Raw genomic sequence first — 27,357 nt, forward strand, 5'->3', positions numbered from 1 at the left:
GGCATTTTATCTGATATTGGCTACTGTTATCTTTTTATACATTCTGCCTCATATGGCATTTTATCTGATATTGGCTACTGTTATCTGTTTATACATTCTGCCTTATATGGCATTTTATCTGATACTGGCTACTGTTATCTGTTTCTACATTCTGCCTCATATGGCATTTTGCATACAGCGGTGTGCCTGTAGTGTGGTAAGGTAATGCAGCTGGCTCAGGCGCTGAGTTTTCTGGAGAAATTCAGGGAGGTAATTGTATTGCAAAAGTCTAAATGAATTGTTTCTTTTTGTACTATTTCTAATAAGAAGGTTTATTAGAGATCTTGAGAGATGTTCTAGATTTCCCAAATTGCAACTATTACTTCAAAATGCTAAACAGAAAATGAATGATACTATAATTAAGTAACTTTGAGCCTGATTCAGCAAGGGACGCCTGTGAGAGATCGCACGCACTACGACTATGTTTTCGCACTGCGCAGGCATCGCACTTCACGTGCGTGAACTAGCCAGTGTGATTGGGTAAGGGAATGCAGACTACATGCAGTGTGTACGCAGACCCTTCCGATACTCATTGACAGGAAGTGCCGTTTGTGGGTGGTGTCGGGGGTTGGTGGGCGAACGCAGGTGTGCCTGTGCATTGGGATGCCATTATAGGGGTGTGCATAATTAAGGCAGTGCGGCGTCATATGCAGCCAAAAGACTATGCACGCAAGAAATGGCCAAAGTCCTGCGCCAGGTCAGGTCATCCTCTATTGCGCATCTGGGTCCGATGGTTCTCGATGTTACAGATGTTTGCGCTGTCCTGCGTACTGATTGAGCATTGAGTAAGGGGAGATGGGCGGCACTATGTATTGCTGGGCGTCTGCATCCTTGTGCTGCGGATGCCGTGTGTATGCATTGATTAGCATATACTCGCAGCTGTCAGTCCGTGCGATCTCTCACATGCGTCCCTTGCTGAATCAGGCCCTGGATTCTGAAAAATTTTCTTCATATACATTGTTAATAAAATGGAAAAATAAGATTATACATTTGGTTGTTTTTTTGTTTTTAAGCCTTTACACTTTGGAGCGGATGCAGGATTGCACAGCAGTCAGTTCTGCAGAGCGCTGTTGCACGCGCCGCCGGTCCAACGGCGCCCAGGGCACGCACCCCGCTCGCCCTGCCCTAGTTACGCCACTGCTATGAAACCAAGCGGTGCGCCACATACAGGCACATATCTGCAATTGTATGGATGCACGCAATGTCGGACAGTCATTGCCATATTGTGTACCAATCTGCGTCCTCCCATTTTATTGTAATTCCTAATAACTATTTATCTCCGATATTGGCCAAGCCCAATTTTTACTTTATTTCTGAAAACTGTTGTTCATTGCAGTGGCGGAACTAAAGAGGGGTGGGCCCAGGTGCAAGAATATGCTTTAGGTCCCCCTATGCAGTGCCCCCAGTAGTGGTCCCCCTATGCAGTGCCCCCAGTAGTGGTCCTCCTATGCAGTGCCCCCAGAAGTGCCCCTTATACAGTGCCCCCAGAAGTGGTCCCCCTATGCAGTGCCCCCGGTAGTAGTCCCCCCTATGCATTGCTCCCAGTAGTAGTCCCAAATATGCAGTGCCCCCAGTAGTGGTCCCCCCTATGCAGTGTTCCTAGTAGTGGCCCTTACACAGTGCCCCATATACAGTGCCCCCAGTAGTGGTCGCCCTATGCAATGTCCCCAGTAGTGGCCTTCCCTTACATATATAAGACAAAAACACATACACACAAAAAAAAAAAAACAACACACCTGAATCCCTGCTCCTGCGCCTACTGCCGTCAGCTCCTGTATCCTCTCGCTCTGCACGAGAGGAGAGAGTGTCATGACGTCTCTCCCATCACCCACTCAAGAAGCCGGAAGGCGGAGCTCATGAGTGAGCTCCAGCCTGGCTCCCTCCGTGGACGCAGACAGACTCTCATTGGCTGTTATAATAAACACACAGCCGCTGCTGGTGGCGGTGTGTTTGTTACTGTGTAGTGCAGATCGCTCTCACTGCGGTCCGCACTACACTTAAATACAGTGGTGGCGGTGTGTTTGTTACTGTGTAGTGCGGATCGCTCTCACTGCGGTCCGCACTACACTTAAATACAGTGGTGGCGGTGTGTTTGTTACTGTGTAGTGCAGATCGCTCACACTGCGGTCCGCACTACACTTAAATACACTTAAATACGGGAGACCCTGGTGGCGGGTGCAGCAGCGCTGCTGGATGCAGGCGGCTATGGGCCCCTGCACCACAGCGGGCTCCAGTGCAAGGCACCGGCTGCACCGCTGCTAGTTCCACCACTTGTTCATTGTGTTAAAGTGACATTACTTCTGTCTGTATTCAATGTTCTATGAATTAGTGTATGCACAGCTGTCTGCAGGAGCAGGTGCTATATTTTAGCAGTCAGGGAGAAACCATCTACAAGTACAGAGTCGCTTTCACTACACCTCCCAACCCTACTGCTGTGCCAGCTTTAGGAAGCTGGCCTGGGAGAGAGCTTAGAGTACTAGATAAAATGCCAGCTCTTGGGTGAACAAATCATCTTTAATTACATATTCTCACATCACTTCAGTCAGTTCAGCATCGGCATCTTTTATCCATCATCCCTTGTAATGTCAGATCTGTTCATTATTGTATCTACAGTTTACTCTCTGCACATATATATTTTCTAGTCAGTCCCCTTATTTGCAGATGCTGTTGTTTTCCATTGCTCAGAAATTACATCAAAGTGGTTTGAGTGAATAATCTCTCACTTTTACTGCGTTTTGTTGTTGTTTTTGTCATTTTGAAATAAAATGTAAGTTTTTTGCACTCTGCTTTTTACTATATCAGTGCTGTAACTTAATGTCTCCAAAACGTTCTCAAATCACAGCACCCTAGAGCGTCAGCATTTTTTTTCAAAGCAACAATAGACTAAAAGTTTCTTGTTGACATTATCGGTAAAAATGATTCACTTAAGTAAACTGTTCTTACCTGTCATCTTTAGGTTCAGTTATGCAGTTGAACATTTATTTTTCCACTTATTTCATTTTTGGCAGCCACAAGCACTAGTACTGCTTGTTTCAGAACTGGGCCACCAACCCGTGGCACCCCGGCAAGTGCCCTGCAGCACCCTGGTGTCACGGCACCCAGTTTGAGAACCATTGCTGTAACTTGTACTTTTTTTTTTCTGAAAACTCAACAATTAGTTTAAGATACATAAGTTAATATTGCTTATGTCTGTGCTTGGAATATATTATGGGAAAGAGTATGCTTATTTTTGTACAACTATTAAGCTAATAATAACCTGTAGGTTGTATTAAAATTAGGGGTGAGCGGGTTCGGATTTACTCGGATCTTTAAACGGCATTTTATTGGCTATCGCCTATCATGTGTTTTGGATAGCCAATATAATAAATCCGAATTTGCGGTAAAGTGGCGATAAGAACCGAGTAAATCCGAGTAAAACCGAACCCGCTCACCCCTAATTAAAATATACCTACAACATCTGCAATTCAGGGCAGTGAAAGTAGATAGGTGCCTGACTGCAAGGACCAATACTCTACACGAACAGAACTGGAAAAGTCTTTCTACTGCTCATAAATCAAAAAAAAAAGTAACTTTATTAAATCGTCATTTTGGTATTCTCATACACAGTCATCATGACATGTTCATTTAATAAAGTTATTATTTTTGTATTTTTACTTATCTGCTTGCATGCCTGCAGGAATTTTTCCTGGTTGAGAATATTATAGTATAGCAGAGCCTCAATTCAGGTAGCAGCATATTAGAGCATTTCTTATCCTTTTATCCTTTGACAGGTGTGTAGCTCTCCAACCATACACAGCTCATGGACCTGATGAGATGGACCTCCAGAAGGGAGAAGGCATTCGTATCCTGGGGAAAGTCCAGGAAGGTTGGCTCCGTGGGGTTTCATTGGTCACTGGCAAAATTGGTATCTTCCCCAGCCATTGTGTTAATCCTGTTAACAGGTTAGTGTAATGCGGCTGCTATACTGTTTCCAGAATTAAAGGATAACCTCTACTAATTATTTTTATTATCCTTTATTTATATGGCCCCACAAGTGTTCCGCAGCGCTTAATATAGTGCATAAATAAATAAATAAGCAAAAACAAGAAAATAGTGACTTATGCTGGGTACACACCTGACAGATTTATCTGCAGATTGAGTGATCTGCAGTTATATCTACAAATGAGGGTTGTTCAAACACACTGAGCAACCATCAACTATTTTCTGGCTGTGGGTCCTGCTGTCCAGGGGGTGTCCCGTCCCCCTCCCCGTGTCCTCTGCTGCAAGAGTAGGGGCAGTCGGCAGACCACCCGTACACACAGCATGATGGACAGATATATCTGCATATATATCTGCCATCGGCTGTGCAGCACAGCCAACGCGATATGTCTGTGAACGACAACGTTCAGATATATCGCTAGTACATAATGGCCGACAGGCACCCAATATATTGACCGATCAATTGATCAGCCAATATATCTGCCAGTGTGTACCCAGCATTACAGTACAAGACAATACATTATAAGTAAATGGTTTATAAACATTGCTGCATCAGCGGTCGTAACACTCATATAAGCAGCTGGATGGCAGAAACCAACGTAGGGAGTATGGAGTAGATGATAGTAAGGGAAGGAAAATCATATAAGGGAAAAGGGCCCTGCTCGTGAAAGCTTACATTCTAAAGGGGAGGGGCAGACAGACGGGGATGATACGATGGGGTAGACATTGCGCATACGGGGGTGGGTTAGGATGAGAGCAGGATGGCTTTGTTGAAGAAGTGGGTCTTGAGAGCCTGTTTGAAGTTTTGTAAAGAAGTGGAAAGTCTGATAGGGAGAGAATTCCAGAGGGTGGGAGCAGCATGGTCAAAATCTTGGAGGCGGGAGTGGGAGGAAGTAATCTGTTGGCAGGAGAGGCCACATTCATTTTAGGTGTGAAGAGGGAGGGTTGGAGTGTGAAGGGAGATGAGGTCAGACATACAACTGGGAGAGGATTGGGTGAGTGTTTTGTGAGTGTGAGAAGCTTGAATTAGGTTCTGAAGGGGAACCAGAGTAGGGCTTGTAGGAGAGGGGAGGCAGATGTAGTACGTTTGGAGAGGAAGATGAGCTGGGCACATGGAGTGGAGAGAGGTGGGCGTCAGGGAAGCCAAATAGGAGGAGGTTACAGTAGTCCAATCTGGAGATGACCAGTGTGGATGAGGGTCTTAGCTGCTTCCAGGGTGAGAGAGGTTCCAAGACAGTGATATTAGGAGCTAGAGGAGATGGTTATGCTGTCAATAGATAATGAAATTGTTGCAGGTGAGGTTATGCGGGAGGGCAAGGAGATGATCAGCTCAGTCTTAGACATGTTGGGCGGGATGTAATAGAGATCGAGTCTGCCGGAGGTGCGGGATGCAGACTGATCTTGATCGTTTTTGTAAAGTTGCAGTCATTTACAAGGCAAAGCCAAATTGGATTTACTCCACTGTTTCTCCCTTATATATAGTTTAAGTAAGTTTTTTTCTAACATAGGCACAACAACCAGGGCCGGATTAAGGCTTATGGGGGCTCTGGAACAACTAAGTTGTGGGGCCCCCCACCAAGCCACATGGAGCCTACTATACACACACACACACACACACACACACATATACAGTATACACATTAACACACATACATACACATTTATACAGACACACTGTATATATAATAACACTTACACACTAACACATACACAATAAATTAGTACACAGACTTAAATTTTAATGCAGCAGCACCTCACCTCAGGCCTCGTGCCGTAATGCAGCGATTCGCGGGTGATATGGGGGCGGGGCTTGCCATACAGGCTCCGCCCTCACTTTGGCCGGCGTAGGGCTTCGTGCGCTAGTGACGACCCCGGGACGACCGCCACTGTCGCCCCTCCCCCCCTTAATCCGGCCCTGATAACAACCCATCAATAACTGGGGCATATAGAGCCTTAATGTCTGCAGATATATAATTATAAGCATTGTCTTTCATTCAGGGAAGCCAGATTAGCCTTATAGAAGGAAACACAGATGCTAGGTTCATATTAAATGTAAGCATGCAAAACAGTTGCTGATGTGATGAATCTAAAAAAAGAAAAACTTTATCTGTAGCAAATAAAGTTCTCCTGGGCTATTTTACTCATTGAGTCTGAATCAGTATACAAAGTGCTGTGTTGCAGCAACTGCGGCTTTTTTCCACGCCAAGCTGTACCTTGTGCTTCATTTACAGACTCAGTCGCACACAGATACAGTATACAATTGCTGCATACCAAAACAATCAGTGCAGTCTCCTGGTGCATCCTAGTTGCATTGCATTGTGACCAAGATGCATTTTCGTCCGAAAAAACAACTCAGCAGAGTCGCACGGGACTTGGCAGCTCAATCATGCCAGGCATCTAGCATGGTGCAGACTAGGGGGTATATTTACTAATCAGATTCTAGCTATTTTTCTCTAGAAGATGCTATTTAAATGTAAAGTAGAATCTGATTGGTTGCTATGGGCAATATTTCCATTTCTTAAAACTCTCACTTTAGTAAATTTACCTAGATGTATGAGGACACATTTGTAGATTCATTTGGCTCCCAACATAGATTGTAAGCTTGCGAGCAGGGCCTTCCTACCTATATATCTGTTTGTTATTACCCAGTTTTGTTCTGTTAATGTTCCAATTGTAAAGCGCAACGGAATATGCTGCGCTATATAAGAAACTGTTAATAAATAAACCCTAGAGTGTGCACATGTGGTAGGGAATATAGAGTGTAAGCTCCACTGAGGCAGGGACTGGTGTGAATGGGCAAATATTCTCTGTAAAATGCTGTGGAATATGTGTGCGCTATATATAAATAAGTGGTAATAAATAATAAATTCTGCATAACCAGAGGGTCCAAGAACAGATTTTAGTCTCTGTCCTAACCGCCAATTACATTTATTGATTTATTTCTATTATATGATTAGAAAGGAACCATCAGAAAACTCAAAATGAAAACAAAATCATTGTGCAATTTAAACAGTACAGTAAGTCTCCCTCTCTCCCCCTCCTCCTCCTCCTCTAAACTATTTCACTAATAGAAAGTTGAACTTGGCATATACCTTTCTGTGCTGGACATTTAAGGCCTGAGATGTAAAAGTGAATGCAGAAGTGTATGTTGGTGGTCTCCTGTCTGCGAATTAATGTACATGGCATACAAACCCCTTCCCTTGTGTACATCCATGTGGCCAAATGTGCAAGGACTGAAATGCCCACCTTTAACGCCTGTGCATGCTGTAATACCGATTAGTGTATCCTTCTACACCTCCATCGGTCGCACCATCAAAACTGACTATGGCCTCCTGTGCCTACAGTTGTACATCTGTGAACGCTGCCGCTTGCGATGACACGTCTGCGACACTCCCATAACTTTTTTCATTGACTTCAAGCCATCTCCCTGTCACGCCGATCAATTTTCCACCACCTTTCTGATGCCGTCTGTCCCAATCGCACCAGCACGTCTGTGTAACGCATGTGCCATAGGGTTTTTCTGAACTTTTTGAGCATACCAACCGAAATTTTCAATTATCCCATGGCTGTATCTATGGGGGACCACAGCAGCTATTGGAGATATCTGCTGTGATTCCCCATTTTTGATCGGGGCTGCTTAATTGCAGAATTTACCAAGCTACTTTGGAGCTTGGCACTAGTAATTTCCAGATGGCATTATCTGTTATAGGCTACATTTTGCAAAAAGTACAAAGAGAGGGAATCTCCATTCGCACATGCGCGGTCAGCAGACAGAGCATGGGCAGTATCGTGCCCGGCTCGCAAAGTAGAAGTGAAGTGATCATATGACCAATAACTTCAAAAGGAACATCCCTGCGAGATGTTAGAAGTGAAGTCCCTGTCCCTGCATATCATTTTTAAAACATTTGGGCGATCTTCAGTTTCTTATTGTCACGATAATAAATAACTATTGGGTCTAGAAGCCGATAATTAATAATTGTGCCCCTAAGACATACTTGCCTACTTTTTTTTTTCTCCTCCCCTAGAGAAGCAGTTGGGTTGCGACGGGGGCAGGGCCTGTTAGTTTGCGTCATTAAACCCCGCCCCTGCATGGAAACTTGCCGCGATTGGTGCATATTTAAATAGGGTGTGTGGCTAAATGACGCAATTAATGAAGAATCGCGTCATTAAGCCCTGTCCCCTACACGGGGACCCGCGATCGCCACGTAAATTCTCCCCATTCTGCAAACTAGGAAGTGGGCAGAATGCGGGAGAAATGCCTGCTCTACCAGGGGTGCAGGGGGGTTACCCAAAAAATCGTAAGCCTGACGTGAGAGTAGGCATGTATGCCCTAAGACAGAAGAGAAAGTAGGAGCATTCCAGTATCCATTGCTGATGCTCTAATGGTGGTTTTCACTTGTACACAACTTTACACTATACTGTATATATTGAGCACTTGTTATAATAATCGCTCCATGAAGAAAAATGATTGCAAATTTTATTTTATGTGCATTCAGTGTATAGAAATAAACACATTTGTTTTTAAAAAGCTATACACTTGAAAGGCTCTTAAATGTTCTGTGCACTGTTTTGAAATACTTTTCCGCTATACACTAAAATGCATAGAAATGACATATTTGGATTGTGTAATTATATAGTTTGTCTGCCTCAATGCATTCTGTAGCTTACCCTGTTTCTCTTACACTCTGCTATAAATGTAAGTTTGTGGGAAAAATTGAATTCTACCTTGAGAAAAACCAAAGGGAATTATATGCGAAACATGAAATCGACGGGGAAAAAATGCATTAGTTCATTTTAAGTGGTATCATAACTGGCCGCTGCAATAGACATCGGTGATGTATTGCTGTCATCTTTATAATTGCGCATAGCTAATGTTAGGGGTGTAAACCAAAGTTGTAGTTGCTGCATCAGTAATGGAGAAAAATGCCTTGAAGATGTGAATAGTATCTTGAATTGCTGTTTGATTTATCTAAGGATTATGCGCCAAGCAGATAGAATTTTTTCTTTTGACTTTTAAGCCATCACAATATTTTTCTATACATCATGTTTGCACTGCAATGCAACAATGTAATCACTGTTTGCTGGAGGTGACATCATCTCTTTACTAACTAGTGAGTCAGAACTAAGCTCATATAAGATATAGGAGTCTGTTTACTAAGCAGTGTTAGGAGACAGAGTGAAAAGTGATAAGGTGCCAGCCAATCAGCTCTCAACTGTCATTTTTCAAACCCAGCCTGTGAGATGACAGTTGGGAGCTGATTGGCTGGCACCTTATCACTTTTCACTCTGTCTCCTAACACTGCTTAGTACATAGACCTAATAATGGCCATTATTTTGAGTTGGAACAAGTGCAAAGCAGACCAGTCTCGCTATTGTCCGCCAACTGCGCATGTGCTAGAAACAGAAAATATAGTCTGAACGTACATCGCACAAAGCGTTTGCAGTGGCAAGGAGCGACTGGCAAGTAGGATCTCCATGCGTACTTCACTTTTCATGAACTGGGCGTTTGAGTGGCAACTGGACAGTTACCGTATGGACACACGAAACCGATACGACTCATGGGAGAGTCGGTGCATAATGGCGTACGGATATCACCGCAGACATCTGCATTTGCCGCACTTTGCATTCAGCTCAGAATAAGAACCAATTTGAGTCATTTTCAAATTGAAAAAATATGGGACTGCATCATACTGTAATCTTTCCCACTGCTTTGTGCCTACTGCACCACATTGTGTATATACTGTACACGTGAGTGCCCCAATTCCACATTTTCATGGACTGTCTTTACACAACAGTTTGTACAGATCTGGAATCCATCACAATGCATGTCTGGAAAAGTAAAAATCTAGTAACGGAAAACCTCAGCACAAGTATATAGTATCAATCAATATCTGATTGAGCCCTTATTACTTTTATACCCAATGGTGTACAGTTTTCGGGGTGCTGCCAGTAACAATCAATGAAAGCATATTTCATACATATAAAACAAACTGAGAGAAAAAGTACGTATAGTCTTGTATTGGCACATGTTTAAAACATAACTTTTAATTAGAGATATGCGGTTTGATTTTCCTGAATACCTGAACTTTGGGAGCCGAGCCAAATCGAGTCTCAGCTCGGATCACTTTAGAGTTCCGAGTAGAACAGAGTCCCTGCTCGGGTCTGCTGTAAGTTCAGAACTCAGATTTAAAAAACGAATCTCAGGTTTTGGATTGTATGTAAACTGGTCCAAATTACATGATTGTAGCTGTTTTTTTTAAATTTTAAATAAATCCCAAACCAAATCTGAACCAAAACACTTGAGGGTGGTTTTGCCCAAACCAAAACCATAACATTTGAAGGTGGTCTTGCCAAAACCAAAACACTGGGTGCCACACACAGCTCTTATTTTAATGTATTTCTAATAGTAACAGGAATTTTTGAGAAACCAGCGAAATATTCCTAAAATCATAGAGAACCACAAAAAGTTTGTGTAAGAAATGTGCAATAAAGAAGGAAATGTGATTTAAAATAAATGGCTCCACTGTGTCTTTTTTTTATGCTTTCCCAAAAAACTGGTACCAAATGTGCTACTCCTATGGTCTCAATACTGTATAATTGATAGGGGCCCCTAGGACCCAGCCCATTTTACCATAATACTGTAGATAAAAATAAATATTGTCAAATGCATCTACAAATGCTTTTCTCCACCATGCCATGCAACTTAATAAATAGCTTCACGCTGATAACACGTGATAAAAACCAACCCAATATCCCTTCTCTTAGAAATGTACTAAAGACATAAATGAGGTATTTCATTGCAGATAAGGGTGGTTCTAAAGCTATAGGATGTTGGACTTTGCTGTGGTTTGTACACGATGCACATCTGAGGATATTTTACCCCACTTCGCACATGGAATGTCTCCTTTACTTTGCAAATGCTGCTCCAGAGTGCGGAAATGAGGGCTACACCATGATGTGTTTTGGATGGACCATTGAAACATACATGTACAGTATTTTGCCATGCGCATATGATGTCTTTAGCAGTGACGTCCAGAATTTTGGGGGTACATTTACTAAAGTTAGAGTTTTTAGAAGTGAAGATGCTGCCCATAGCAACCAATCAGATTCTACTTATCATTTATCTAGCACCTTCTAAAAGATAATAGCTAGAATCTGATTGGTTGCTGTGGGCAACATCTCCACTTCTAAAAACTCTAATTTTAGTACATTTACCCCATGATCTTTTAAAAACAGACTTTCTCCTTTGTTCATTCTAATCCTGCTATTTGTGCTCTCTGTTTTGGCTTAAAACTCCTGATTGTAAATCTCTTATACACGGTTACATCACACTTTAGCTCCATAGAGCACTTTCCCTGCTTTCATATTCATGTGGTTGTGCTCCATGAATTCTCATTGACCAGTATGCTTGAAATATTCCAGCAAGGGAATGGAAATTGCGGTTTGTGTTCACAATGCTCATTTTAAAGCCTCTTCATTACCCTCCCCTCCAAACCATAACAATAAAAACTAAGTACAAGAGAAGACATAAATAGAACTATAATAAGGAGCACAATGCTGCCGCTGTGGTGACATATCAACATCCAGAGCCCTTTGTTTCTCCCAGAATGTCCCTACTAATGACATGAATTGGTGCGTTGGGTGCTCTGCCAGGGACTAGCAATATTATTAAACTATAAATCAGGATCACTAGGCAACAGCATATAACACTAGCCAAGAAAGTTGAAATTGTACCGTATGGCATAGTTTAGGTTGAATTATTAGACGTTAGACTTTAACCGCACGCTACAGGGAAAAGATACATGTTTGCTTATTTTTACAGATGCCTCCTCCTTTAATTAAAAAATATAAATATGCTTTAACTGACGAAAGAAGGAAGTCTGGATGTGATGGCTTAAAGCTAAACTTTCCTAGAATTAATTTTGGTTTTAATGCTGCATACACATTCTACTTATTGTCCTACCAGTGACACTAAATGTAGTAACTAATCTAAATAATGTATCTGCTCTCATTGTATTATGTAGACCCTGAATGTGTAGAATGAGACTAAAACAGAGACATGCTTACTATGTTTCTCTCTAATGACATGCATTGGAATAACAGATGTGAGTTTTCTCTGCATGTTTATACGAGATTATTACTAATACTTACAGTATGAATTTGTTAGTATTTGTACCTGTTTCCATGAATTAGATGTTATCCATGGACCTGTAAGCCCGACTCCCCAGCTAACACACTTAGGGGTCTATTCATCATTAAATGATGATGAGTTCATTAAGTTTAGAACTCACTTAGAGTTCTACCTAAATAACGGAGGCATTCATCATTCCTCCTCTACCTAAGTATCCCTTCAGAAAAGCTGTCATTGTCATTGTGGACACAGCTTTTCAGAATGGAGGTACTTTGCTCTGCCTGATCTAATTTAACACCGCTGCTGTTCATAGAAGGCAGAAGTGTGGGCAACGTGTCTGCAGGCAGCCGCAGGGTCAGAAGACTCATTACCAAAGGTAAGTTTACATTCCTGGGTAATGGCTTGGGGCACAAACATAGAGCTGGGCACCATAGGGGGGCACAGGCTGGTATAATAACGGGCCAGTGGCACTTGCTAAAATAAGCCAACAACAGTGCTGACAGGAGCACAAGGGGGATGGAGCAGGAGCTCACAGCCGATGCAAGCAGTGATGGATATCCCGCTGGTGGACAAGATGTCATGTAAATAGCAGTTTATAAACAATTAGGGGGCTGTACGCCACAGTCAAATTCCCCAAAAATATATGATTTTCGGAACTTGATGAATAGCCTAATTTCTACATCGCTATACTAAAGTATAGAGAGTGTGGAAATGATCGTGGCAGGACTGTAACCAGGAGACATCAGTGATATCTCCCGTGGTGCTAGTTTAATGAATGGGGTGGTCACTTATAAATAACATTTATGTAAAATCAATAAAAAAAAAAATCATTGTAGGGTGATGAATGGACCCCTAATGAGATTAAAGTTCCTCCCTGGCTCTATATAATGGCAATGAGATTCATTACTTAGATCAATCTTCCTAATAATGCCATATAATAATGATAGCTACAGAACCAGTTTCTTGTAAATTATTTAATTAATATTTAGATTAATTTAGTCACTCTGCCTCCACCATACAGGTACATGAGATGTAAAGTCGATAACCTGACCGAGTCAGGCCCCTTTTGTGTGTTCATGCTGTCACCAACCAGCGCCAAATTACAAAAAGATTGTGTGACAGATCTTTGAACATAACTTGCATATATCTGTTCATAGGTTACATCATGGGTTACATTATTTCTAAAGTAAACAACCCTAAGCTGTCAACGTCTATGTCCTTCTTAGAGGTAGGTACCCAAAACTACATCTCATGTTCCAGATGTGGTCTAATTAGTGACCATGTTTGTAGCCTCCCTTTTGTGCTTCCCAGGATTATAGCAGCTGCCTGTGCTGAGAGCTGCTGCTCAGATGTTTGTCCACTAGATTAAAAAGCTCGGTTTAAATGTCAAAATTTCCAAAATGCAAGGATGTAGCTATAGTGGGTGCCATTACCATGGGGCCCAGAGCCTTAGGGGGCCCTGGCCCCAGGTTTTATACTGTAGTTGCATAGCAATTTCCCAGATTTGCCTGCTAAGCAATTGGGTGTGATCCATTGCCCAGTCTGAATGGGGAGACATTCCAATTTCAGTGAGAGGTGTGTGTAGTGGATGTTATAATGGTAAGGGGCACTGTAATGTTGTATAATATGAACTGGAGAGCACTATAATGATACAGAATATGAACTAGGACACTAATGTGGAAGAATGTGAAGTGGAGGCACTATAGTGTGATATATCATGATCTGGGGCACTGGAATGTGGCACAATATGAACTGGACGCACTATAGTGTAGCATAGTATGAACTAGGGACACTATGTCATAATGTAAATTGGGGGTACTGTGTGGCATAATGTGTACTGGCAGCCATACAATGTGACATAATGTGAACTAGGGCACTACTATAGGGCATAATATAAAATTTTGCTATGCCTGTTTTGTCTACGCCCCGGCCAGAATGTATCACATTATAGAGCCATTAGCAACGTAAGTGTTATCCAGGGTTGGGTATGGCGCTGTTCAGAATACCGACTGCGGCACCCCAACAGCCAGAATACAGACGCCCATTGCAATGCAAGGTAAGTGTTTTTTTTTTTTGTTTGTTTTTTCCCCTACCCTAACCCCCCCTTCCCAGTACCTAAATCTAACCTCCTCCCTGCACCCTAAAACTAAGACCCCCTCCCCGGTGCCTAAACCTAACCTTCCACCCCTAGTGCCTAAATCTAACCCCCCACTCCCCGCACCCTAATCCTAACCTTCCCTCACGGACCCTAACCCTCCCCCTAATGCCTAAATCTAACTTCGCTACCGAACGCTACCCTCCTCTGCACCCCGATACTTACCATTCGGGATGCCGACAGCCTAGATACTGGTGCCGGGATCCCGACCTGTCGGGATTTCGGAGCCGGTATTTAGACTAGGGGTGTGCACCGGCCACTTTTCGTGTTTTGGTTTTGGATCTGGATCTTTCTTCGTGTTTTGGATCTGGATTGGTTTTGCCAAAACCACCCTTCCGTGTTTTGGGTTCTGGGTTTTGTGTTTTGGATCTGTATTTTTTTTTTAAAAAGCATAAAAACAGCTAAAATCACAGAATTTGTTGGTTTCTCTGCTCCTATGCTATTATTAACCTCAATAACCTTAATTTCCACTCATTTCCAGTCTATTCTGAACACCTCACACCTCACAATAGTGTTTTCATGTCCAAAAGGTTGCACCGAGGTAGCTGGATGACTATGCTAAGCGACACGAGTGGGCGGCACAAACACGTGACCCATCTAGGAGTGACACTGCAGTGGCAGACAGGATGGCAGTTAGAAAAACTAGGCCCCAAACTGTACATAATGCAAAGAAAAAAAAGAAGTGCAAGATGGAATTGTCCTTGGGCCCTCCCACCCACCCTTATGTTGTATAAACAGGACATGCACACTTTAACAAATCAATCATTTCAGCGCCAGGGTCTGCCACACAACTGTGGCTGAAATGATTGGTTCGTTTGGGCCCCCACAAAACAAGCTGGCAATTAATGTGTCCCTGCACAAACTGGCTCTACGGAGGCAAGATGTCATCCTCATCCTCCTCATCCACCGATTCCTCACCCTCTTCAGTGTGTACATCCTCATCCTCACAAAGTATTAACTCGTCCCCACTTGAATCCACCACCACAGGTCCCTCTGTACCTTCTGGAGGCTGGTCTCCCTGGAAGAGCTGATAATTCATTTTGATGAACATCATCTTCTCCACATTCTGTGGAAGCAACCTCCTACGCCTTTCGCTGACAAGGTTCCCGGCTGCACTAAACACTCTTTCGGAGTACACACTGGAGGGGGGGCAACTCAGGTAAAATAGAGCCAGCTTGTACAGGGGCCTCCAAATTGCCTCTTTTTCCTGCCAGTACAGGTATGGACTGTCTGACATGCCTACTTGGATGCTGTCACCGATGTAATCCTCCACCATTCTGTCAATGGTGACAGTATCATATGCAGTGACAGTAGACATGTCAGAAATTGTTGCCAGGTCCTTCAGTCCGGACCAGATGTCCAAACTTGGTCCTGCCTGCCCTGCATCACCGCCAGCGGGTTGCTTAGGATACCTAAGTTTTTTCCTGGCAGCCCCAGTTGCGGGAGAAAATGAAGAAGGAGCCGTTGACGTGTCACGTTCCGCTTCAGCTGACAGTGTGTTCACCAGCAGGTCTTTGCACCTCTGCAGGCTTGTGTCGGCCGGAAAGAGAGGCACCACATAGGCTTTAAACCTAGGATCAAGCACGGTGGCCAAAATGTAGTGGTCTGATTTCAACAGATTGACCACCCTGGAATCCTGGCAAAGCGAATGAAGGGCTTCATCCACAAGTCCCACATGCTGAGCGGAATCGCTCTGTCTTAGCTCCTCCTTCACTTTCTCCAGCTGCTTCTGCAAAAGCCTGATGAGGGGAATGACCTGACTCAAGCTGGCTGTGTCTGAACTGACTTCACGTGTGGCAAGTTCGAAGGGCTGGAGAACCTTGCACAACACGGAAATCATTCTCCACTGCGCTTGAGTCAGGTGCATACCCCCTCCTTTGCCTATGTCATAGGTGGATGTATAGGCTTGTATGGCCTTTTGCTGCTCCTCCATCCTCTGAAGCATATAGAGGGTTGAGTTCCACCGCGTCACAACCTCTTGCTTCAGGTGATGGCGGGGCAGGTTCAAGAGTGTTTGCTGGCGCTCCAGTCTTCGGCACGCAGTCGCTGAATGGCGAAAGTGGCCAGAAATTTTTCGGGCCACCCAAAGCGTCTCCTGCACGCCCCTGTCGCTTTTCAGAAAATTCTGCACCACCAAGTTTATTGTGTGAGCAAAACATGGAACGTGCTGGAATTTGCCCAGATGTAATGCCCGCACAATATTGGTGGCGTTGTCAGATATCACAAATCCCCAGGAGAGTCTAAGTGGGGTAAGCCACTGGGCGATGATTTCCCTCAGTTTCTCTAAGAGGTTGTCGGCGGTGTGCCTCTTACTGAAACCGGTGATGCACAGCGTAGCCTGCCTTGTAACGAGCTGGCGTTTCTGAGATGCTGCTACTGGTGACGCTGCTGCTGTTGCTGCGTAAGGTGATACATCTACCCAGTGGGCTGTCACAGTCATATAGTCCTTAGTCTGCCCTGTTCCACTTGTCCACATGTCCGTGGTTAAGTGGACATTGTGTACAACGGCATTTTTCAGGACACTGAGGACACTTTTTCTGACGTTTCTGTACAGTCTCGGTATCGCCTGCCTAGTGAAGTGGAATCTAGACGGGATTTGGAACCGGGGACACACTACCTCCATCAATTGTCTAAATCCCACTGCACTAATGGCGGATACCGGACGCACGTCTAACACCAACATAGCAGTCAAGGCCTCAGTTATACGTTTTGCTTCAGGATGGCTGCTGTCGTACTTCATCCTCCTCGCTAAGGACTGTTGGAGGGTCAATTGTTTAGTAAAAGTAGTGGTGTTCCTACTTCCTCTCTGGGATGATGAACGACTCCCAGCAGCAGCAACAGCAGCAGCGGCAGCAGTAGGCGTAGCAATGCAGGATCCTCCAGAGGAATCCCGGATAGGAGAGTCAGTCATGCCAGTGACATGGCCTGCAGGACTACTTCCGATCCTGACTAAGGAGGAAATTGACGAGGAGGGAGTTGACGGTGTGGTTTGCAGGCGCTTGGATACAACAGGACAACGGGATTTAGGTGTCCCTGGACTGCTTACGGTCTTAGCCAAAGTTTCTGAACTTGACAGTAACTTTTTATGAACGCGCTGCAGGTGCCGTATAAGGGAGGATGTTCCTAGGTGGTTGACGTCCCTACCCCTACTTATTTCACCTTTACATATGGTACATATGGCAAGACAGTTGTTGTCCGGATTTGGATAGAAATATTGCCAGACCAAAGAGGTGGAATGTTTGGTCTTCTGCCCAGGCATGACCGTGATGGGCTTTTTCATCCCACGGACAACAACTGTCTCCCCCGGAGCCTGATTTAAACAAACCACATCACCATCAGAATCCTCCTCGCCAACTTCCTCCTCAGCGCCAGCTACACCAGTATCCTCATCCTGTTGTACTTCAACAGTGACATCTTCAATTTGCATATCAGCAAGTGGACTGTGGGTGCTCCTTTCAGCACTTGCAGGGGGCGTGCAAATGGTGGAAAGAGCCACCTCTTCCCGTCCAGTGCTGGGAAGGTCAGGCATCGCAACCACCACCACACTTGGACTCTCCTTGGGGATTTGTGATATCTTCTTAGAAAGCACAGTTCTTCACTGTGCTTTTGCCAGCTTAACTCTTTTGATTTTTTTAGTGGGAGGAGGGCTTCCATCGTCATGTGAAGCTGAACCACTAGTCATGAACATACTAGGGATCGACCTTAGCCGTTCCTTGCCACTCCGTGTCGTAAATGGCATATTGGCAAGTTTACGTTTCTCTTCAGCTGATTTAAATGTCTTTTTCAAGGTCATTTTCCTGAACTTTGCCATTTGGGATTGTATGTGCCCTCTACTATGACATTGGGCATCGGCCTTGGCAGACGACGTTGATGGCATGTTATCGTCTATGTCATGACTAGTGGCAGCAGCTTCAGCACTAGGAGGAAGTGGTTCTTGATCTTTCTCTATTTTATTTTTATCGGAGAAAGTTTGGTCCTCCATTTATGTTATATCGATTTGATATATACGTGCGGCTAAACACAGAAAATAATTTTTTTTTTGGCTTGGACTGGAGTGTACTTTGGGGGTTACAGCACCCTTTAACGGTCAAGCCAGCCGGCCCTTTACTTATGACACAGGCGCACGCTTGGCACTACTTTGTTGATGCACGTGCGGCTACTGCGCACACAATTCACAAACACAGAAAATAATTTTTTTTTGGTTTGGACTGGAGTGTACTTTCGGGGGTTACAGCACCCTTTAACGGTCAAGCCAGCCGGCCCTTTACTTATGACACAGGCGCACGCTTGGCACTACTTTGTTGATGCACGTGCGGCTACTGCGCACACAATTCACAAACACAGAAAATAATTTTTTTTTTGGTTTGGACTGGAGTGTACTTTGGGGGTTACAGCACCCTTTAACGGTCAAGCCAGCCGGCCCTTTACTTATGACACAGGCGCACGCTTGGCACTACTTTGTTGATGCACGTGCGGCTACTGCGCACACAATTCACAAACACAGAAAATAATTTTTTTTTGGTTTGGACTGGAGTGTACTTTCGGGGGTTACAGCACCCTTTAACGGTCAAGCCAGCCGGCCCTTTACTTATGACACAGGCGCACGCTTGGCACTACTTTGTTGATGCACGTGCGGCTACTGCGCACACAATTCACAAACACAGAAAATAATTTTTTTTTTGGTTTGGACTGGAGTGTACTTTCGGGGGTTACAGCACCCTTAACGGTCAAGCCAGCCGGCCCTTTACTTATGACACAGGCGCACGCTTGGCACTACTTTGTTGATGCACGTGCGGCTACTGCGCACACAATTCACAAACACAGAAAATAATTTTTTTTTTGGTTTGGACTGGAGTGTACTTTCGGGGGTTACAGCACCCTTAACGGTCAAGCCAGCCGGCCCTTTACTTATGACACAGGCGCACGCTTGGCACTACTTTGTTGATGCACGTGCGGCTACTGCGCACACAATTCACAAACACAGAAAATATATTATTTTTTTAGCACTTGGGGGGAGCACCCCTGATGGACAGAGCACCCCCTGGACAACACTACAGCACCCCTTTAGGTCTGGGACACTGCACAGGACTTTGGAGTGGACACAGCCCCTATGGAGAACTGACTGCACAACACAGTCCAGCCAGCCCCTATGGACTTTGAAGTAGTGGACACAGCCCCTATTAACAACAGCAGCACAGCACAACACAGCCAGCCCCTATGGACTTTGAAGTAGTGGACAACAGTAGCACTACACTACACTACACTACACAGCCCTAACTCCCACCCTCCCTCTTCACTGTCCACAGCCGAGTGAGAAAATGGCGCCGACGCGGGTACCTTATATAGGATCCAAAACCCGCGAGACTCGGAAGGCGGGATGATGACGTTTTGCCTCGATTTCAGATCCGAGTCAGGCGGGAAAAGTCGAGCCTGACTCGGATCGGGGGGGCTCGGGGGGGTTCGGATTTCAGAAATCCGAACCCGCTCACCCCTAATTTAGACAGTCGGCATCCTGCATGCCGGGATGCCGACTACATCCCGTTACCCGTGTCTCGTTGCCTAACTAATCTTTGTTTATCTATGTTAAACCTCATCTGCCCCTTCCCTGCACAACTTGTCATGTCTCAGTCTGGGCATGTCTAGGTATGTCAGAGGTGAGAACCCCCAGATCCTTGCATAACTGTGTCTCTCTAACCAGTGGTTGTCTGCACCAATGCAATGACTTAAGGAGAAAAGGCACAGACATATATTTATATTATAGTTCATTTGGGTATCTTTACCTTTTCTTTTCCTTTCATATGTTTGTATGTAATTTGTTTGTGTCATGTTGTAATTGCCCCAATGTACAGCACCATGTAATATGTCAGTGCTTTGTAATAAAAAAAACAACAAGATATCACCTTACTTTTCCTCCTGTAGCTTATTTGAGTTTAGGTACAGAGGATACAGAGAGTATATCTGTGCATGGAAGAGTATGCTTCTGACATTTATTTATAGCACAGCCATATAGGATATAGGCCCTCATTCAGAGCCACTCGCTAGCGGCAGTACGCTCGTTCCGAGCGATGTTCGCACATCTGCGCATGCGTACGGATCGTTATACGCATGCGCGAACCAGTCAGTGCGGCCGAAATTCATGTGCTCGCAATATAGCGAATGCCTGCTATTTTGAGTGACAGAATGAGGCGTATGTGGGTGGTAACAGGGGAAGGTGCTTGAAAACGGGGAGTGGAGATCAGAACGCAGGCGTGCTTAAAGGTCAAAACGGGCGTTTTATGGGTGTGCATAATTAATGCAGCAGCGTCATTGACCACGTCACTGGGTTATTTTATAGCCAGAACTGCTCGCAAGATTGTGGTAGCAAAAACCAACCACAAGAATAGCGAGCAGTTCATACGCTGGTCGATGTACTCGATTAATCTAATAAATAGCGGACATGACGTATGGTGCGAGCGGCCAGGGGGCGTTTTTAACAAATAAACGAGCGTATGTTTTGCACGCTCGTTCAGACTTAGAGGTGTGAACAGACTGCAATTTGCAAATGGATCATTTGAATAGCCACCCCTTGTTTTTGAACGAACGACCGCAAATAGCGAACGGCTCTGAATCAGGCCCATAGTCTGTAATCGTTCCCAAGTGTAACCTAACACAACATTCTACACAAAGCACTTCTCTGACATAGGGCCGTATTCAATTAGGTGCGAAAAGCCGTTTTCGACCATTTTTTTGTATGAAATTTCGCCTGAAAATGTATCTGCGTATTCAATTCCATTCCGTTTTTACCTATACGAAAAGCCAATGCACTGAAATAGGCGATAAAATCTCTCCACAGAATAGCAGGAGAAAAAAAAGTGCAAGTGGGGTGCAGATGTTGGGAAACCACTCAGAACCCCAAAAAGTAAAGAAAAATCCCAGGAACACCCCAGAAAAATGCCTTAGAAATTTGGGGTGAAATGGAAAAAGTGGGGTGGGGGGGACAACTTCAAAAACTATTGAAATAAGCTTCTGGGGATGCTCTTAGAAGGGGCCAAATGTTTGGGGATTGCAGGTGTTTGTATGATGGAGGAATTTCACTTTTTCTAAAACTTCACTTTAGAGACATTAAAATATGCTAGTACCCATTTTCCAGTACCCCAAATATGATGGAACTACTTATTTTCTCAAAAAAACACTGCTTTATGCCATTCTTCAACACTTTTACCAAGACGCCAATAGCAAGCAATTACCACCACTTACTGTAAGTACCCTAACTTGTTCAATTAGGGCTAATACTAAACTACCATAATGATTTCCGCAGTCAGCCCATCTCTGTCTGGGGTACAGAGTGATTCCCCCAATTCATCCTGCACTTTTCGCCTGTTTCACATTCCCCAGGACCTGTTTTCGCCTGTTTGACAATTGAATACGGAGTCAATCGGGAGTGCGCACAAAAAGCTTTTGCGTCCAAAACACGCGAAAAGTCAGGCAGGCGGAACTTTCTCGCCGATGCGAAACTAATTGAATATGGCCCATAGAACGGAGCGCACAACAAATACATAATAAATGACACAGCTATTAGTAAAAGTGAACAAAGTACTGTATACATGATTATACAATAAATGAAAAACATTAATATCTTCATTTTCTGAAAGGAAACAAAAAATAAATGATGTAAACATGGCAACATCTACAGAATCAAATGACATTTTCTCCATAGACCTCCATTTAATACATATGTAAACCTGTAGCCGTAGCACTTAAGCTTCAGAGCTTTGAAAAAGATTTTGTTCTTTAATTACCAGACAGTCCCAAATTTTATAGATTTCCCCTGGGAAGATTTACCTTCAATAGTGTCCTTTATTACCATAATGTCTACATAAAAAGTATTGTTTATCTTTATACTGACTCTCACTATTCATACTATTGCTCATTGCTTCATTATAAAACTTAGGGCCGTATTCAATTAGTTTTGGGTATGCAATAAACTTTTGCCTGCCTGACTTTTCGCCTACATTGCGTATTTTAGCCGCGGAAACTTATCGTGTGCGTACCCGCGATTCACCCTATTCAATTCCAAAAGACACAAAAACGGCAACACACAAAGTCAGAACAGGCGAAAAGTGGTGTCAGAATCAGCCTGAACCCCCCAAAAAGATGCAGAAACATTGGGGATAAATGTAGTAGTGCCCCGATTAGCCCTAATAAAACTGTTTGGGGTACTTCGCACAATTGCCGCTTATTCGCGTCTTTGCACAAGTGGTGAAGAATAGCATAAAGCAGTATACTTTGAAGAAAATAAGTAGTCCAGTCATATTTGGGGTACCTGAAATGGGTGCTAGCATGTTGTATGAAGCTCTGGAAGGTGATAAAGTGCAGAGTGATAACCGTCCAGCCACTCCGCTCCCAACTGTCATGTTAAAGGCTGTGTTTGAAAAATGACAGTTGGGAGCTGAGTGGCTGGTCAGTTATCACTCTGCACTTTATCACTTTCCAGAGCTTCATACATCTGCCCCAAAGTCTCTAAAGTGCAGCTTTAATAATAGTGAATTTCCAACCTCATAAAAGCACCTGCAATCCCCAAAACACTTGACCACTTCTTAGTGCACCCCCAGAACCTTCTTTTTCTAGTTTGCGAACTTGTACCCTCACTTAGTGCTTTTTCACCCCAAAATGTGAAGTACTTTTTTGGAGTGTGCTTAATGTTTTTTAGGAATTGTTTGATGCAGTTGTCCATTGGGGGCTGTCCCGAGGGTTCTGAGTGGTTTCCCCACCTTTGCAGCCTAAACAAAAAATGTGCACTACTTTTCTCCTGCTTTTCAGAGGCGATCTTTTTCACCTATTACATTGCTTTGACTTTCCGCGTAAGCGAACAGCGGATGGAATTGAATACGGAGATGAGTTTTCGCCTGACTTAAAGTCGCAATCGGCGATACTTTTTATCAGATCTCGGCTTTTCGCTTCTAATTAAATACAAGCCTTAATGTTTATTGAAGAGGATTATTTAAAAAGCAATATAACAAAATGACCTATGCCAGGAGGCAAAAGAGACAAAAATTAGACCATGTCTGATCTAGGGGTGAGCGGGTTCGGATTTCTGAAATCCGAACCCCCCCGATCCGAGTCCGATCCGAGTCAGGCTCGACTTTTCCCGCCTGACTCGGATCTGAAATCGAGGCAAAACGTCATCATCCCGCCTTCCGAGTCTCGCGGGTTTTGGATCCTATATAAGGTACCCGCGTCGGCGCCATTTTCTCACTCGGCTGTGGACAGTGAAGAGGGAGGGTGGGAGTTAGGGCTGGCTGGGCTGTGTAGTGTAGTGTAGTGCTGCTGTTGTCCACTACTTCAAAGTCCATAGGGGCTGGCTGTGTTGTGCTGTGCTGCTGTTGTTGTTAATAGGGGCTGTGTCCACTACTTCAAAGTCCATAGGGGCTGGCTGGACTGTGTTGTGCAGTCAGTTCTCCATAGGGGCTGTGTCCACTCCAAAGTCCTGTGCAGTGTCCCAGTCCTAAAGGGGTGCTGTAGTGTTGTCCAGGGGGTGCTCTGTCCATCAGGGGTGCTCCCCCCAAGTGCTAAAAAAATAATATATTTTCTGTGTTTGTGAATTGTGTGCACAGTAGCCGAAAGGGCATCAACAAAGTAGTGCCAAGCGTGCGCCTGTGTCATAAGTAAAGGGCCGGCTGGCTTGACCGTTAAAGGGTACTGTAACCCCCAAAGTACACTCCAGTCCAAACCAAAAAAAAAAAAATATTTTCTGTGTTTGTGCATTGTGTGCGCAGTAGCCGAAAGGGCATCAACAAAGTAGTGCCAAGCGTGCGCCTGTGTCATAAGTAAAGGGCCGGCTGGCTTGACCGTTAAAGGGTGCTGTAACCCCCAAAGTACACTCCAGTCCAAACCAAAAAAAAAATTATTTTCTGTGTTTGTGAATTGTGTGCACTGTGGCTGCACGTGCATCAACAAAGGAGCAGCGCGAAGCGTGCGCCTGTGTCCCATAAGTAAAGAGCCGGCTGGCTCATTTCTTAAAGGGTGGTGTAACCCACAAAGTGCACTACTCTCCAGCAAAAATAAAAAAATATTTTCTGTGTTTGTGTGTGCTTTAGCCGCACGTATATATCAATATAACATAAATGGAGGACCAAACTTTCTCCGATAAAAATAAAATAGGGAAAGATCAAGAACCACTTCCTCCTAGTGCTGTTGCTGCTGCTGGGAGTTGTTCATCATCCCAGAGAGGAAGTAGGAACATCACTACTTTTACTAAACAATTGACCCTCCAACAGTCCCTAGCGATGAGGATGAAGTACGACAGCAGTCATCCTGAAGCAAAACGTATAACTGAGGCCTTGACTGCTATGTTGGTGTTAGACGTGCGTCCGGTATCTGCCATTAGTGCAGTGGGATTTAGACAATTGATGGAGGTAGTGTGTCCCCGGTTCCAAATCCCGTCTAGATTCCACCTGCATCCTCAAAGCAGCAGCGACAAGCGTGCGTCTGTCTGTTAAAGGGTGGTGACACCCTCAAAGTGTGCTACACAAACAATAAAAATATTCTTCTTCTTTTTTCTGTCTTTGTGAATTGTGTGGGCTGTAGCCGCACTTGCATCCTCAAAGCAGCAGCGACAAGCATGCGTCTGTCTGTTAAAGGATTACATCGGTGACAGCATCCAAGTAGGCATGTCAGACAGTCCGTACCTGTACTGGCAGGAAAAAGAAGCAATTTGGAGGTCCCTGTACAAACTGGCTCTATTTTACCTGAGTTGCCCCCCCTCCAGTGTGTACTCCGAAAGAGTGTTTAGTGCAGCCGGGAACCTTGTCAGCGAAAGGCGTAGGAGGTTGCTTCCACAAAATGTGGAGAAGATGATGTTCATAAAATGAATTATCAACTCTTCCAGGGAGACCAGCCTCCAGAATGTACAGAGGGACCTGTGGTTGTGGATTCCAGCGGGGACGAATTAATACTCTGTGAGGATGAGGATGTACACAACACTGAAGAGGGTGAGGAATCGGTGGATGAGGAGGATGAGGACGACATCTTGCCTCCGTAGAGCCAGTTTGTGCAGGGACAGATTAATTGCCAGCTTGTTTTGTGGGGGCCCAAACGAACCAATCATTTCAGCCACAGTCGTGTGGCAGACCCTGGCGCTGAAATGTTTGGTTTGTTAAAGTGTGCATGTCCTGTTTATACAACATAAGGGTGGGTGGGAGGGCCGAAGGACAATTCCATCTTGCACCTCTTTTTTTTCTTTGAATTATGTATAGTTTGGGGCCTAGTTTTTCAAACTGCCATCCTGTCTGCCACTGCAGTGCCACTCCTAGATGGACCACGTGTTTGTGCCGCCCACTCGTATCTCTTAGCATAGTCATCCAGCTACCTCGATGCAACCTTTTGGACATAAAAACACTATTGTGAGGTGTTCAGAATAGACTGGAAATGAGTGGAAATTAAGGTTATTGAGGTTAATAATAGCATAGGAGCAGAAAAACCCACAAATTCTGTGATTTTAGCTGTTTTTATGCTTTTTTTTAAAAAAATACAGATCCAAAACACAAAACCCAGAACCCAAAACACGGAAGGGTGGTTTTGGCAAAACCAATCCAGATCCAAAACACGAAGAAAGATCCAGATCCAAAACCAAAACACAAAACACGAAAAGTGGCCGGTGCACACCCCTAGTCTGATCCAACAACAATGCCCATTTTGGATAGGATCCACTGAAAAGCAAGACTGTCCTGGGAAGTCTGGGAGTGCAGTAAAGGCATGAGTATATGAATACACTGCGTAAACTTAACACAAGAATATTACACTACAACATGCTGGAATGGGAGCCCTACTGACACACTGTAACAAACAGTATGATAAATATAAGCGAAAAGGCTATATAAGGTAATTGGCACGTTAATCTGTTCCATACTTGTCTACTTTTGAAAAAACATTTCAGGGAAGTTGTGAAAGCAACACCTATGAGCGCGGCGGTAAAGTGGACGGGTACTGCTACATCTGAGGTGTGCCATAAAATAGGCGTATATCCAAATGTAAATGAGCCCCAAAGCAGTTAGTAAGATGAAAACACACTGATACTTTTCAGAAAATGCAGGTAGCCATAGCCATATGTGCCTTATAATCAATGCAGGTAGCCATAGCCATATGTGCCTTATAATCAATGCAGGTAGCCATATGTGCCTTATAATCAATGCAGGGTAATGATACTACTGATCCCATATGAATGTATATATCTCAGCTTTTTTTATATATATAACAGCTTCATAGTGGAGGTATGGTGCAATCAGGGAGATCGCTAGGGGGTATATTTATTACAGTGAGAGATTTTAGAAGTGGAGATGTTGCCCATAGCAACCAATCAGATTCTAGCTATTATATTCTAGAAGGTGCTAGTTAAATGTTAAGTAGAATTTGATTGGTTTCTATAGGCAACATCTCCACTTCTAAAAACTTTCACTTTAGTAAATATACCCCCAGGGTGTCAAGAAGATTGCTACTATTTCAGGGAGACAAATGTATATTTTAATTTTCTTTTTACATGTCTGCATTATGTCATTGTATGTAAAATGCTTATATCATGTAATAATGTGACACAGCTGGACTTTCCAAATAGGATACTATTCTACCTACAGGGCAGTACTGTTTATTGTCTAAATACAACAAACATTTGCCTGGATGAATAAAGGCTTCTGTGAAAGGGTGACTGAGACAAATCGATGCATTTGACAAAAGTTGCTGTACAAATCAATGTATAAGGTTATGTACATAAGAGTATTAATAACAGGTGCTCACTGTTCATTCCTTACAGGCTGATTTATCAAAGCAGATTTTGCGACAGTCACTGCTTTCTACATGTTTTTTACAGAGAATAAGTTTTGGTCAGATGTACTTAATCGTGAGTTTGTTTCGCATAGCTAGTTTGCGTTAATAATCTAAACATGTAATATCGCAAAACACTGCCGGAACCATTGGAATGCCTTAGATGTCATATGTATCAACATTTGCATAGAATTTTTTTTTCATCAAAATGTTAGTTTAATTTTGGCAATATGCAAAAGGCATACATTTCTTCATCATA

The 27,357-nt window shown here is 43.9% G+C and overlaps 1 protein-coding gene across 1 annotated transcript in view; it reads left to right on the plus strand.

The window, feature by feature from the left end:
• The window catches only part of SH3RF2 (SH3 domain containing ring finger 2), a 280,359-nt gene that overhangs the window by 229,974 nt on the left and 23,028 nt on the right, over positions 1-27,357 (plus strand). The window contains exon 7 of the mRNA XM_088443979.1: positions 3,810-3,980. Within this exon, the coding sequence (XP_088300105.1) occupies positions 3,810-3,980 (171 nt within the window). The remainder of the gene's footprint in view (positions 1-3,809; positions 3,981-27,357) is intronic.

This window comes from Taudactylus pleione, unplaced genomic scaffold, assembly GCF_031769625.1.
Source record: "Taudactylus pleione unplaced genomic scaffold, aTauple2 ptg000342l, whole genome shotgun sequence".
Taxonomy (NCBI): Eukaryota; Metazoa; Chordata; class Amphibia; order Anura; family Myobatrachidae; genus Taudactylus; species Taudactylus pleione.